Below are 15924 nucleotides of genomic sequence, written 5' to 3'. Positions count from 1 at the left end.
ATTGTCATTAAATTGCATTAATTATAAATTGCAGTTGTAGCACTAGACAATTACCTATGGCTATGATTTTATTAAGCATGGCATGGAGCATCACACGAAATTAGGGTTGACACCCGTCCCTTAAAATACGGAATCATCCCGTATTTGAGAATAACATTTTGAATCAATATGGGACGGGGTTTGTCCCGTATTTTCGGAGTTCCCGTATTTCAGAGTCTTCAATGCAGCATCTCATGCTGATTGGGCAGTACTCGCTGTCATCTGTGGATTGATTGGTTTGTTTCAGGTTCATGACCAATCAGAGTCAGAGGAGGGCGGGTCTCTTGTCAGAGAGTAAATTTAAAAGAATGGCGGAGGCTGCTCCAGATACCCCGCCGCGTCCATCGCTGAAACAAAAGTGGATGCTAAAGTACCAACGAAAGTGGGAAGAATCAAATGCTTGGCTGGAAAGTGTCCACGGAAATGAGTTTCAAGCACAATTTGTCTGCGAGTTTTCTCTGTTGCGCACGGTGGCTTGTCAGATGTGTGACAGCATGCCTCGGAAGAACAACATTCATACACTTTACAATAAGGTTCATTTATTAAACATTAGTGTATTAAATAACAATGAGTAAGAAATACATTTGTTACAGTATTTATTCATCTATGTTAGTTAATAGAAATAAAGCTGTTCATTGTTCATGTTAGTTCAGTGCATTAACTAGGCTACTATTAACAAGATTATAATAAAGTATTATTAAATGTGGAAATTAACATGAACAAAGATGAACAATTGCTGTATAAGTGCAGATCATTATTAGTTAATGTTAATGTAGTTAACTAATGAACCTTATTTCAAAGTGTTAGCAATTTGTTTATTACGGTTAAGGTGTACAGTCAGACACATAAGCATATTAATAAGAGATAAGATAGATATATTTAATAATAAAAATATAGTGCCTAAGTGAAGCAAATAATTGCATTATTCAATAGGCTATTGTAGAATTAACAATAGACTATATAAAATAGATGAACTTACCAATAAAAAAAAAAAGTGAAATGTGAAAATTTAGAAAATGTTTGTAGATCGGTTATTTATTATGTGGTTTCACTGTTTGGATGGTGTTACTGTCTGCAAACAATGACATATTTTATCCAAAAACTGTGTTCACGCTGCCTTAATTACTAAAGTTCATTAGCTTTAATATTTTTATGAAAACATCATTTAGGTTGTGATTTACCACCACTCGCACGTCATCGGACCTGTGGGCATCGTGGCCCTCAGGTGTGTCCCCCCCACCCCCAAGGCGTCCCTTATTTTTCTGTATTGAAGGTGGCAACCCTACACGAAATGCAAGAATGATCAATTAAAGCTATTTTAGGATGATTGTAATTGAAATGGCTGAAAAATCTAAAAATGCAACCACTAATAATGATTAAATGGCTTATCACTTTTGAACAGGTGGTGCTGTAATCAAATCATTTTGGTGTGTTCTGTGTGAGATGACAATAACACAAAGTTTGGTGTCAATATGCTACGTTTTTGCCTATCGACACAAAATCCATAACATTTCGTCAGGACAGCCTGAAGATCATCCTATTTAAATTTGGTGAAAATCGGACCAATGGTTGATGAGAAGTAATAGGCTAATGCAATAAAAAGTTACTAGCATTTTTATAAATGTAATTATTAGGGCTGGGTATCGATTCAGATGTTCAAGATCGATTCGATTTCGATTTTCGATTCGATTTTCTATTAGAGCTGTAATCGGGCCTTAAAAGTTAAGCCCAACATGCCCAGAGCCCGACAGATTTCGGCCCGAACCCGAGACGTACATTTTGATTGACAGCTTTTTAAAAGCCCGAACCCATTTACAACCCGACATTATTCAAATGTACGCAGCACACAGCTATATTGCCTTTTGTCAGGAATGAGTCATTTATACATGGTTTAACATAATTTATACATGACTAACGTAATAGGCCACTTGGAAGTTTGAACAAAGAAATAAAATAAGTCCTCTGTAACATCGTAATATCTAAGTAAAAGCCCAACCCCAGGCTTGTTTAGCATATAAATAGGCCAACGCACCAATAAAAACAAGTCTTTCTTAAAAAATTTAATTAAGATTGGTATTTGGCAATAACAAAATTAATTAAGATAAAGGCTCTGCCGGATTTGCTTCGCCATAGCAGCTGACATAATAAAATAATAATGCCAACATTAGCTTATATAGCCTACTGTCTACATTTTGCATTTAAGAATCAAATAATATTTAGTTATTATTTGAAAAACATTTACTCACCAAGATTAGGTAAGTACTACATGTTTTTGTGGAGGAAAATGATTGAATCCACTGTAGATGGCTTCAGCGCGCTCCTGCGCTCACTGATGGTGCGTCACTCATTATTCTCATTAACAAGGTCAAAACTTTTCCAAACCTCAGACTTTGCTTTAGTTGCTGGTGCTACCAAAACGTAATCGTTAGAAGCAAGCCTCCGTTTCAACTACTCAGCATACATTTTCATACACACTCTCATTTACCGCACAAGCCCGGCCGGATTGGTTCGACTGGCAATGGGCTTCTTCACACTGCCTGAACATGTGCAATTGTGCTTTTGAAGACTACTGACCACGCGCACCTGTCCGTGTGGTCGTCTGCTCAGAGCCTCGGTACACACTCTCCAATGGCGATGTTTACATCATGCCTGCCTAGCGGTCCATAGCGGACACACGGACGCAGAAAGTATAAGAGGCTTTAAGATGCAGTCTGTAAGACGCGAACGGGAGCATGACCTTACTCGCAACATTGCAGAAAATGTGCGTTCACAAATGTAGCCTATTTTGATCCAAATTTGGAAACAGGTTCTTTCCAGAGATGTTTTGCCACATTTCTTTAAATTAAGGATGATTGCTGTGTAGTATATGGTGTTTCCATTTGCTTTAACTTCTTCAAGCGAGTTGCAAAAGTTTTGTGTGTGTGTGTTCACAGCAAATGGTGGACCGCATTTGAATTCGTGACGGGCCGCGGGTTGAGAACCACTGCTTTAAGCACTGAATGAATGAGTTTTCTCTGTTGCGCACGGTGGCTTGTCAGATGTGTGACAGCATGCCTCGGAAGAACAACATTCATACACTTTACAATAAGGTTCATTTATTAAACATTAGTGTATTAAATAACAATGAGTAAGAAATACATTTGTTACAGTATTTATTCATCTATGTTAGTTAATAGAAATAAAGCTGTTCATTGTTCATGTTAGTTCAGTGCATTAACTAGGCTACTATTAACAAGATTATAATAAAGTATTATTAAATGTGGAAATTAACATGAACAAAGATGAACAATTGCTGTATAAGTGCAGATCATTATTAGTTAATGTTAATGTAGTTAACTAATAAACCTTATTTCAAAGTGTTAGGAATTTGTTTATTACGGTTAAGGTGTACAGTCAGACACATAAGCATTATATTAATAAGAGATAAGATAGATATATTTAATAATAAAAATATAGTGCCTAAGTGAAGCAAATAATTGCATTATTCAATAGGCTATTGTAGAATTAACAATAGACTATATAAAATAGATTAACTTACCAATAATAAACAAAAAAAAGTGAAATGTGAAAATTTAGAAAATGTTTGTAGATCGGTTATTTATTATGTGGTTTCACTGTTTGGATGGTGTTACTGTCTGCAAACAATGACATATTTTATCCAAAAACTGTGTTCACACTGCCTTAATTACTAAAGTTCATTAGCTTTAATATTTTTATGAAAACATCATTTAGGTTGTGATTTACCACCACTCGCACGTCATCGGACCTGTGGGCATCGTGGCCCTCAGGTGTCCAACCCCCCCCCCCCCCCCCCAAGGCGTCCCTTATTTTTCTGTATTGAAGGTGGCAACCCTACACGAAATGCAAGAATGATCAATTAAAGCAATTTTAGGATGATTGTAATTGAAATGGCTGAAAAATCTTAAATGCAACCACTAATAATGATTAAATGGCTTATCACTTTTGAACAGGTGGTGCTGTAATCAAATCATTTTGGTGTGTTCTGTGTGAGATGACAATAACACAAAGTTTGGTGTCAATATGCTACGTTTTTGCCTATCGACACAAAATCCATAACATTTCGTCAAAAAACATTTCGTTTCAACTACTCAGCATACATTTTCGCATCTTTCTCGCGCTTATCGAAACACATTACATGACTGCTCATTTACCGCACAAGCCCGGCCGGATTGGTTCGACTGGCAATGGGCTTCTTCACACTGCCTGAACATGTGCAATTGTTCTTTTGAAGACTACTGACCACGCGCACCTGTCCGTGCGGTCGTCTGCTCAGAGCCTCGGTACACACTCTCCAATGGCGATGTTTACATCATGCCTGCCTAGCGGTCCATAGCGGACTCACGGACGCAGAAAGTATAAGAGGCTTTAAGATGCAGTCTCTAAGACGTGAACGGGAGCATGACCTTACTCGCAACATTGCAGAAAATGTGCGTTCACAAATGTAGCCTATTTTGATCCAAATTTGGAAACAGGTTCTTTCCAGAGATGTTTTGCCACATTTCTTTAAATTAAGGATGATTGCTGCGTAGTATATGGTGTTTCCATTTGCTTTAACTTCTTCAAGTGAGTTGCAAAAGTTTTGTGTGTGTGTGTTCAGCAAATAGTGGACCGCATTTGAATTCGTGACGGGCCGCGGGTTGAGAACCACTGCTTTAAGCACTGAATGAATGAATGTCAGGTTCGTTGGTAACATCGCATAAGGCGGCACATAAGAGGGTGACATCTAGTGGAGAAGATTTGTAATTAGATTAACGCTAATCTTACGTTCAATGTCTGCGGAAATAAATATGAAAAAAAATAGATTCATGGCCTTTGAGAATTGATTTTGAATCGACCACATTTTAAAAAACGATTAATCAAAAAATCAATTATTTTTTCCCAGCCATAGTAACTATTAATGGTTAATGATTAATGGTTTATTACTCTTGACCAATAGGTGGCACTGTTACTGAATTAATGTGGCATGGTCAGTGTAAGGTGATAATGGCACATATTGGCAAATATTTTCAAATGGATGCAGAGATACAGCCTCAGATGCAATTTTGGCATCTTTCCATCAAATTTATCGCTGCGCTAAACAAAAACTTTATTATATTGACACTATTATAGAGGACAGGAAGTATGGGCAATTTTGCCTAAATTATCCAAAAATTATTAGAATTTTTTAGATATTTGATTACAACTTTTGACAACAAGGTGGCGCTGCCACCAAACTTTTTAAGTACTATATCAGGGCAGGGAGCCAAATATTTTTGTAATTATGTTTGTAACAATACGATAATTCATAAAAAAAGAGAAAAAAATACAGCACTTTAAAACATAATTTAAAATGGCTGATGGCTAAAATGGTTGACATGGGAAAATTGGATATCGTTCGACTCGACGCACTGAATCTAAAGATACCAGTTTTGTGATTATTGGCCAAACCATTCAGAAGTTAAATGCAAAGATATACATTTTTAATATTTCCAGACCACTAGGTGGCGCTGCATCGAAGCACTGCAGGTAGTCTCAGGTTGTTCTAACACACATCAAGTTTGGTCTCAATACGAGATATAGCCTCACATGCATTTTTGTGTGCTTTTCATCAAATTTGTTCATGTGTCATTTGAGAACGGTTGGACGAATCAACTTGAATTCCATAACTTTTTGCCAGAATGGTCTGAAATTGATCTGAGACAATTTTCGTGAAAATCAACTTACCGTCTAGGACGTGTTTGAAAAAGTATGTTTTTCGTACTGTGGGATTACAAATGTATAAAATTTTAAATCTAGGTTCCAATATAATAGTAGACTTTTTGGGGTAATAAAGCTGACATCCAAGAAGCTCAAATCAGGAAAATCAAGTGTCTGAGACATTAACCTTTTGTCTTTGTGTTCTTCCTTGAAGCTCAAGGCACAGCTGTGCCTTTTGTCTCTATGATAATGTGAAGGTATCAGTGATACTGTCAGGCACCTCTTTATTTAAATGACACTGTTATGCTGATAAGATCAAGGCTGGGAAGATGCCAGTGTCTGGTACTTTCCTGATTGCATTTGCATGCTTTGTTAAAATGGTCTCCACCTCTACTGTATGGATCCCTCCCACTTGAATGTATATAAAAACTACGATGTCTTAAGGACAAGTTAGACTGTTGATGATTGCAGCGCCACGCAGAGCATTCTCAATAAAGAATCCTGCTGAAGATTACCCAAGAGTCTCCTGGTCTTCGTTTCTGAGTTCCCAACAGTTTTGGTGCCGTGACCCGGATAGAGCTTCTCATCTGAATCCAGATTGAAACTGCAATCTCAACAAAGATCTGACTTCATTCCAGACTAAATCTTTCTTTACAACCAATGGTTGGTGAGTGTACCTCTATCCAAAAGAACATTTAAGACCAGAACAAATTTGTTAGCCTCTGCGCCGTCAGAGAAGAGTTAACAGACAGCTGTAGAGTTTGGTTAACTAAGTTATCCTCTAAAAAGGATATTTTAGAGTTGAAAATAATCCTCTGTTAGGCAGGGAAGATTACCATCACATGCTAATATTTTGCTACCCTCTGTGTCTGGCAGGGAAGTTTAGCGTAAAGTGCTAAAAGTTTGTGTTGTGAGATATGCTGTTCATATGTTCATTTATTAGTGTGTTACATGATTAGAATGTTGTCCCTGTTTTAAAATAAAGCACAGCAATGATATTTGAGTGTATTTTCCCTTTTCAGGAAAAGTGTCGAAAAAAGTATCAAAATCGCAATTCTTGACTAGGTATCGGTATCGAAACAATAATTTTGGTATCGTGACAACACTAATGCAGACGAGCTGAAGGCCACTGTCAAAGAAACCTGGGCTTCCATACCACCTCAGCAGTGCCACAAACTTATCACTTTCATGCCGTGCCGAATTGAGGCAGTAATTAAAGCAAAAGGAGTCCCTACCAAGTATTGAGTACATGTACATGAATGAACCTACTTTCCAGAAGGCAAAGTTGATGAATGAATGTTGAATTGGTGGGTTTTTGTTCAATGTGAGCCAAAATCATCACAATTAAAAGTACCAAAGACAGTGTGAATCTACAATTTAATTTTCATAGTCATGAAATATATAATTATGTAATATATACACAGTACAGACCAAAAGTTTGGACACACCTTCTCATTCAAAGAGTTTTCTTTATTTTCATGACATATATATATAAATTAGTTGTGGGCCGTTATCGGCATGACTATGAAAATTATAGATTCACACTGAAGGCATCAAAACTATGAATTAACATGTGGAATTAAATATGGAATTATATACATAACAAAAAAGTGTGAAACAACTGAAAATATTTCATATTCTAGGTTCTTCAAAGTAGCCACCTTTTGCTTTGATTACTGCTTTGCACACTCTTGGCATTCTCTTGATGAGCTTCAAGAGGTAGTCACCTGAAATGGTCTTCCAACAGTCTTGAAGGAGTTCCCGAGAGATGCTTAGCACTCGTTGGCCCTTTTGCCTTCTGTCCTGGTCCAGCTCACCACTAAACCATCTCGATTGGGTTCAAGTCTGGTGACTGTGGAGGCCAGGTCATCTGGCGCAGCACCCAATCACTCTCCTTCTTGGTCAAATAGGCCTTGATGCCTTCAGTGTGACTCTACAGTTTTCATAGTCATGAAAATAAAGAAAACTCTTTGAATGAGAAGGCGTGTCCAAACTTTTGGTCTGTACTATCTATCTATCTATCTATCTATATACTGTTTAATAACAATATCATGCATATGATCCTTTGTGTAAAGGTCTTCTTTTAATTTTTGATGAGTAAACTGTAACCTAAGACTATCCTACGTTTTGAAATCAACTCACTGTAAATTGTTTAATGTTTTTTTTTAAAGATGTTACAATGTTATATCATAATGTTATTGTTGTTTTACTTCCTCCTCTTATTTCATTTTACAATTACATCCATTTAGAAATCCATCCCATTGCACCACCTGGCGGTAGTTTAGCAAATTATTTTAGCACGCGACTGACTTGGGGTTAACGCAACGGCCCTGTTGTCCCATTTAGGTTGTCCACCTACTGTATAAACTGCCCCAGTTTTTCTTGAGCTGATCTCAAAGATCTAATACTTTTTCCATGTACACAAAAGGCCTATTTCTCTCAAATATTGTTCCCAAAGCCCATCTCCTCTGCCGAGATAATCCATCCACCTCACAGGTGTGGCATATCAAGATGCTGATTAGACAGCATGATTACTGCACAGACCTTAGGCTGGCCACAATAAAAGGCCACTCTAAAATGTGCAGTTTTATCACACAGCACAATGCCACAGATGTTGCAAGTTTTAAGGGAGCATGCAATTGGCATGCTGACTGCAGGAATGTCCACCAGAGCTGTTGCCCATGAATTGAATATTCATTTCTCTACCATAAGCCGTCTCCAAAGGTGTTTCAGAGAATTTGGCAGTACATCCAGCCGGCCTCACAACCGCAGATCACATGTAACCACACCAGCCCAGGACCTCCATATCCAGAATCTTCACCTCCAAGATCGTCTGAGGCCAGCCACCCAGACAGCTGCTTGCAACAGTCGCGTTGCACAACCAAAGAACTTCTGCACAAACTGTCAGAAACCGTCTCAGGGAAGCTCATCTGCATGCTCGTCGTCCTTGTCGGGGTCTCAACCTGACTGCAGTTCATCATCGTAACAGACTTGAGTGGAAAAATGCTCACATTCGATGGCATCTTGCACTTTGGAGAGGTGTTTTCTTTACACATAAATCCAGGTTTTCACTGTACAGGGCAGATGACAGATAGTATGTATGACATTGTGTGGTTGAGCGGTTTGCTGATGTCAGTGTTGGTGGCGGTGGGGTTATGGTATGTGCAGGCCAATGTTAAGGACAACGAACAGAGGTGCATTTTCTTGATAGAATATTGAATGCAAAAAGATACCTTGACGATATTCTGGGGCCCATTTTTGTGCCATTCATCCACGACCATCACCTCATGTTGCAGCATGATAATGCACGGCCCTATGTTGCAAGGATCTGAACTCAATTCCTGGAAGCTGAAAACATACTGGCCAGCATACTGACTGGAGATGTCCCCTATTGAGCATGTTTGGGATGCTCTGGATTGGATGGATCTTTTAGATGGAACTTGTTCAAGTTCCTGACAATATCCAGTAACTTCGCACAGCCATTGAAGAGGAGTGCACCAACATTACACAGACCACAATCAACAACCTGGTCAGCACTATGTGAAGGAGATGTGTTGCACTGGGTGAGGCAAATGGTGGTCAAACCAGATTCTGACTGGTTTTCAGACTCCACTCCCCCCCCCCCAATACAGTAAATCTGCACATTTTAGAGTGGCCTTTTATTGTGGCCAGCCTAAGGCACACCAGTGCAAAACTCATGCTGTCTGATCAGCATCTTGATATTCCACACCTGTGAGGTGGATGGATTATCTCGGCAGAGAAGAAGTGCTCACTAACACAGATTTAGACAATGTTTAAGAGAAATAGGCCTTTTGTGTACACAGGTAAAGTCTTATATCCATTGAGTTCAGCTCAAGAAAAATGGGGGCAAAAACTAAAGTGTTGCATTTATAATTTTGTTCTATGTATATATATATATATATATATATATATATATATATATATATATATATATATATATATATATGGTGGTAAAGTGGTAAAAATCTGCCACCATCACAACCCTAGTAAAATTTATATATTTCTTGTTTTATACAGCTTAAAGACCCTAGGGTCAAACTGACCGAAAAGAAAAATTATGCTTAAAAATGTTTTACGGGTCTCCCTATTAAATTAGTAAAACACATTACAGTAACATTACAGCAGACAAGACAGTAAATCTAATGCAAGAAAAGTAAATTGTGTATTTACAGATGTTCTCTCAGCTTTTAACAATATACCAAAAATAAATAATTTGTACTTTTATTTCAGAATTCATTGAAGAAAAAGAGAAAAAAGAAGAATCAAGTGAAGTTGAGGAGAAAAATCATGTCAAAATTGGCGGAAAACTTTCCCAGTGCGGTAAGAGTTTCACACAATCATCAAACCTCAAGGATCACATGAATATCCACGCTGGAGAGAAGCAGCACGCATGTGATCAATGCGGTAAAATGTTTTTATGGGCTTCACTTCTGAAGAAACACTTGAAAGTTCATGCAAAGAAGAAGCCACATTCATGTCATTTGTGTGGTAAGAGTTTTTTGCGTCTACAAAGTTTGAAAGAACATCAGAAAATACATACTGGTGTGAGAGAGTACATGTGCGTTGAGTGTGAAAAGACTTTTATTTCATTAAGGAGATTAAAACTGCACGGGAGGATTCACACTGGAGAGAAACCTTACAAGTGTTCACACTGTGACAAGAGATTCAGTCAATCAGCATATCTGAAAACACATGAGAGGATTCACACTGGAGAGAAACCTTACAAGTGTTCACACTGTGACAAGAGATTGAATAATTTATCACATCTGAAAACACATGAGAGGATTCACACTGGAGAAAAACCTTACACGTGTTCACACTGTGACAAAAGATTCAATCAATCAGCATATCTGAAAACACATGAGAGGATTCACACTGGAGAGAAACCTTACAAGTGTTCACACTGTGACAAGAGATTCAATCAATCAACAAATCTGAAAACACATGAGAGGTTCCACACTGGAGAGAAACCTTACAAGTGTTCACACTGTGACGAGAGATTCAATAATTTATCATGTCTGAAAACACACGAGAGGATTCACACTGGAGAGAAACCTTACAAGTGTTCACACTGTGACAAGAGATTCAATAATTTATCACATCTGAAAACACATGAGAGGATTCACACTGGAGATAAACCTTACAAGTGTTCACACTGTGACAAGAGATTCAGTCAGCCAATAAATCTGAAAACACATGAGAGGATTCACACTGGAGATAAACCTTACAAGTGTTCACACTGTGACAAGAGATTCAATCAATCAGCAAATCTGAAAACACATGAGCGGATTCACACTGGAGAGAAACCTTACAAGTGTTCACACTGTGACAAGAGATTCAGTCAGTCAGTAGGTCTGAAAACACACGAGAGGATTCACACTGGAGAGAAAGTACATCACCGCAACGTACCTAGGAAGCGTTTCATTAAGTAATCTGTTATACACAAAAACCAATCAAAGTAAGGCCCCATACATGCGGAGACACATTTAGCTGTATATGTAAATATGTTGTATGGCATGCAACGTCAACTGGCGGCCCGCGGGCCAAATCCGGAATTCAGGAATAGCCTTGTTAAGAGGAAGACATTTAGGGCTGGTTCGAATACCATTTTTTTGAGCTTCAAAGCTTCGGTAGTAATTAACATATTTTTCCCTCTAATAAAGGCAGGAATCTGTGTCTGTATGTCCGTTTGCATTTTTATTATTTCGAGAACCGTTCATCCAATCGGCTTCACAAGGGAGTGCAGTGTCGTATTTGGTGCAATATAGATGGACACGCGAGACGCGACACATTCAGAATTAATTAACTTTTAGTAAACTACAATCAGAACAGCGCGAGTGGGAAGCGGCGCACCTCACGCGGGCAGGGCTTATGCTCCAAGAATAGACACAGCACTAGTGATATAAAACACACACACACAGGTCTATTAAATTAAGCAATACTTTTAAGGTAGTCATATATTTTTCTGACTAACAAATTGGCACAGTAAGGATAGATTTAAATAAAGAAAAAGGAAATTTAAATAAAGAAAAAAAGAAATTTAAATAAAGAAAAAAGATTTAAATAAAGAAAAACCAAATTTAAATAGGTTAAAAAAATGAAATTTAAATTAAAGAAAAAACAAAATTTAAATAGGTTAAAAACGAAATTTAAATGAGAAAAAACGAAATTTAAATTAAAGAAAAAACGAAATTTAAATAAAGAAAAAACGAAATTTAAATAAAGAAAAAACGAAATTTAAATAAAGAAAAAACGAAATTTAAATAAAGAAAAAAACAAAATTAAGTTAAATTAAAAATGAAATTAAGTTAGATTAATAATAATGGGTAAAAATGCTAATACATTTTGTTTCTATTATTCTATTTTCCACAATGTCAAAGCAACAAAACACAAGCTCAGACATGCACTTCGGGTCATACAAACTCTGCTGTTCTACGCTCTAGCCAGAGAACACTCCCATTGCTGGAACACGCGTCGGTTCTATTTTTAGCATGCACGCATTTTCCGCACAGATGGGAGTTTTACTTACTCAAACATGTTCTGAGGGCAGAAAGGAAAATGATTGGTTTACAGATTCAACCAATGAAATTGAAGCAGAGGCGGAGTCAGGAAATTTGAACGTGTGGAAGGAATACTTCAGACAGATACATTACTGACGCTTTGTGGGAGGCATTTATTGCAAGGTAAGTTCATTTACCATATATTCTCATGAAAAAAATGAAAATCTCTAACATTTTAGATAATTAGACACAGCATTATTAACATAAAAGATAATTAGCAAACAAAGATACACAGAACAAATAATCATGCATTTTCACTTGACTACTTCATCAGTTAATTGCAGCAAAGCTGGTTATGAGGTAACTGGAGTAAAACATGCTTTTCCAATGTTTCCACGCTGTCTGTGAAACCGAAATGAGCGAAAAAAGTACTCATTCGTATCTCCTTGACATTACATCAGTCAGTTAGCGTTAGCATTAGCATTAGCACTGCTATCAGGGCAGAAGTACTCGATATAACTGTTATTTTTAATGAACTGTGTGCTGCTTTTAGGGCAGGAAAACTCCATATTCATATTGCTAGTATTTTACTAAACTATGTGCTGGTTTCAGGGCAGGAGTATTCAATATTCATATTACTGTTATTTTTAGTGCATTTTGTGCTGCACTCAGGGCAGAAGTACTCAGTATTCATATTAATATTATTTTACTAAAATATGTGCTGCTCTCAGGGCACGAGTACTCAATATTCATATTACTGTTATGTTTAGTGTAAGGTACTGCTCTCAGGGCAGGAGTACTCAATATTCATATTACTATTATTTTACTAAAATATGTGCTACTCTCAGGGCACGAGTAATCAATATTCATATTACTGTTATTGTTACCGGCCTCAGACCTAGGGGATATCTGGGCTGGCAGCAAAGGACACACAGGCAGTGAAGCACTGTGTAACTGTGAAAACACTGTGAATAAATAAAGAGACAGACAAAATGAGTGTCGTTCCTTTGGTGCATCAGTTCACTTCTCAGATCTTAAAACTTTAGTAATTGTGAACACTTCTTTAGTTACATACAAAAATAACTTCATCTGCACATTAACTTATGGTGTACACATAAGATATATGAATACATACACACTTGCATTCCATAGCCTGTTTCACATAAGGGCAATATATAATTTACATATTATGTGGAAAGAAGAGTGTGTACAAAATAAATCAATAAAGATTCACATAAATGTCACTCATTACTACAAAGATGACAAATGTGTCACTTAAACACACAGAATGTATAAACTAAAATCCAACACCATTTTACATACACCACTTCACCCAGATTGACTCGTGTCATTCATTAAGGGTGTGCGCAAAGCACTCAAAATGGCGATTGAATTGTTAATGCAACAGATATACTCAACTACTCAATTAAAACACAAAAATAACATGCACCCTTGCACTGCCAATACACTCAAACATCACCACAATGCTGTATAACAATACTTTTGAATGCATTTACTAAACAATAAAACGTTTGCATTTAGGATCCTCGAGTTAATTCAATTTGTATAAAACACATTAGAGCATGACAAAGTTACTCAAAACACTTCACAATTACGTTCCTAAACCTTCCTATAGTCATGTGAACAATCCGAAGAATGTTTAAAGTGCATATTATTTTACCTGTGAATAAATAAAGAGACAGACAAAATGAGTGTCGTTCCTTTGGTGCATCAGTTTACTTCTGAGATTGCACCCGGGAAAAAACTAGTCTCTATAGTGTGCTTCACAGGAGCGCTCAAGCGCCATCCACTGGCGTGGCGGTGAACTGATTCTGAACTATTGGTGTTCACATTAAAAAAAAAATAGGGAGGTATCAGTTTTCAATTAATTATTGAATAAACATTTGAACACCCTTTACATTATTTTTAGTGTATTATGTGCTACTCTCAGGTCACGAGTAATCAATATTCATATTACTGTTATTTTTAGTGTATTATGTGCTGTTCTCAGGGCAGAAGTACTCAATATTCATAATACTGTTATTTTACTAAACTATGTGCTGCTCTCAGGGAACAAGTACTCAATATTCATATTACTGTTATTTTACTAAAATATGTGCTGCACTCAGGGCAGAAGTACTCAATATTCATATTACTATTATTTTACTAAAATATGTGCTGCTCTCAGGGCACGAGTACTCAATATTCATATTGCTGTTATGTTTAGTGTGAGGTACTGCTCTCAGGGTAGGAGTACTCAATATTCATATTACTATTATTTTACTAAAATATGTGCTACTCTCAGGGCACGAGTAATCAATATTCATATTACTGTTATTTTTAGTGTATTATGTGCTGCTCTCAGGGCAGAAGTACTCAATATTCATAATACTGTTATTTTACTAAACTATGTGCTGCTCTCAGGGCACGAGTAATCAATATTCATATTACTGTTATTTTTACTGATCTATGTGCTGCTCTCAGGGCAGGAATACTCAGTATTCATATCACTGTTATTTTAATAAACGGTGCACTGTTCTCAGGGCAGGAGTACTTAATATTCATATTACAGTTATTTTTACTGATCTCAGGGCAAGAGTACTCAATATTCATTTTACAGTTATTTTTACTGTTCTATGAGCTGCTCTCAGCATAGGAGTACTCTATATTCATACTACTGTTATTTTTAGTGTATTATATTCTGCTCTGGGGCAGAAGTACTCAATATTCATATTACTGTTATTTTTACTGAACTATGAGCTGCTCTCAGGGCAGGAGTATGTGATATTCATAGTTTTAAGAATAATCAGTTTTTTTTATTTTTTATTATTACATTTATAAATCAATAGAAAATTTCTGCATTATTGAATGATCTTTTATTTTGTTTTCCAGTTACCTGGAGGAGCTGGCAGAAACAGGACAAATCAAAGGAGCTAACACTGAAGAGGCATCTGATGCTGCTGGGTGAAAAATGGTGTGTGTTTGGTTCCACCTGATAAAAGCACATAATAGCCAAGGGTATTTGAAGGGTAATTGGTTCTCATGGGGACGTTAGTGATTATCAACATTTACAGGGGTTAGTCTGTGATTTTATTGCCATCTGAATCCAGAATGTCATTTTTTTTTCTCCCACAATCCCCATGAAAATCTCCAGCCGAATCCCAAGGTCATGTGTTAATTTAATCGCTGTCCAAATCCACATCTCTGAGATTAAATCATTTAAAAATTATCAGTTTAAAACCGTTTTCACCACTGTTTAACACCATATACTATATATATATATATATATATATATATATATATATATATATATATATATCATCGTTATTTTAATAAACGATGTACTGCTCTCAGGGCAGGAGTACTCAATATTCATATTACAGTTATTTTTACTGTTCTATGAGCTCTACTATTTTTGTTGAAATACTAAAATGTTTACGAGAATACTTTTTCAGAAATGCTCCATCACAGTGATTGGATGCTTAATTAAGAACAAAAAGACCAGAAAAGCACGTAAACATTTGAAATAGGTCATTATTATGGCAGTAACAGGTATGCAACACAAATTTTAAATATTTATAGGCCTACAATTACATACTTAAAAATGCAAACCAAGTAGCTTTGTTTGCCTCGTGTAAATAAGAGGTTGCATTTACTTATTAATGCT

At 36.7% G+C, this 15924-nt stretch overlaps 1 protein-coding gene across 1 annotated transcript in view; it reads left to right on the top strand.

Annotated features, from left to right (window-relative positions):
* LOC113076213 (zinc finger protein 271-like) overlaps positions 1-11831 on the top strand; it is a 197861-nt gene extending 186030 nt beyond the window's left edge. Inside the window, exon 3 of the mRNA XM_026248873.1 lies at positions 10858-11831. Within this exon, the coding sequence (XP_026104658.1) occupies positions 10858-11189 (332 nt within the window). The 3' untranslated portion in view covers positions 11190-11831. The remainder of the gene's footprint in view (positions 1-10857) is intronic.
* Positions 11832-15924: the final 4093 nt, after the last annotated feature.

Source organism: Carassius auratus, unplaced genomic scaffold (assembly GCF_003368295.1).
Source record: "Carassius auratus strain Wakin unplaced genomic scaffold, ASM336829v1 scaf_tig00019316, whole genome shotgun sequence".
NCBI classification, from domain to species: Eukaryota; Metazoa; Chordata; class Actinopteri; order Cypriniformes; family Cyprinidae; genus Carassius; species Carassius auratus.
Note: the sequence above shows the minus strand (reverse complement) of the source record. Positions and strands in the feature narration are given on the sequence as shown.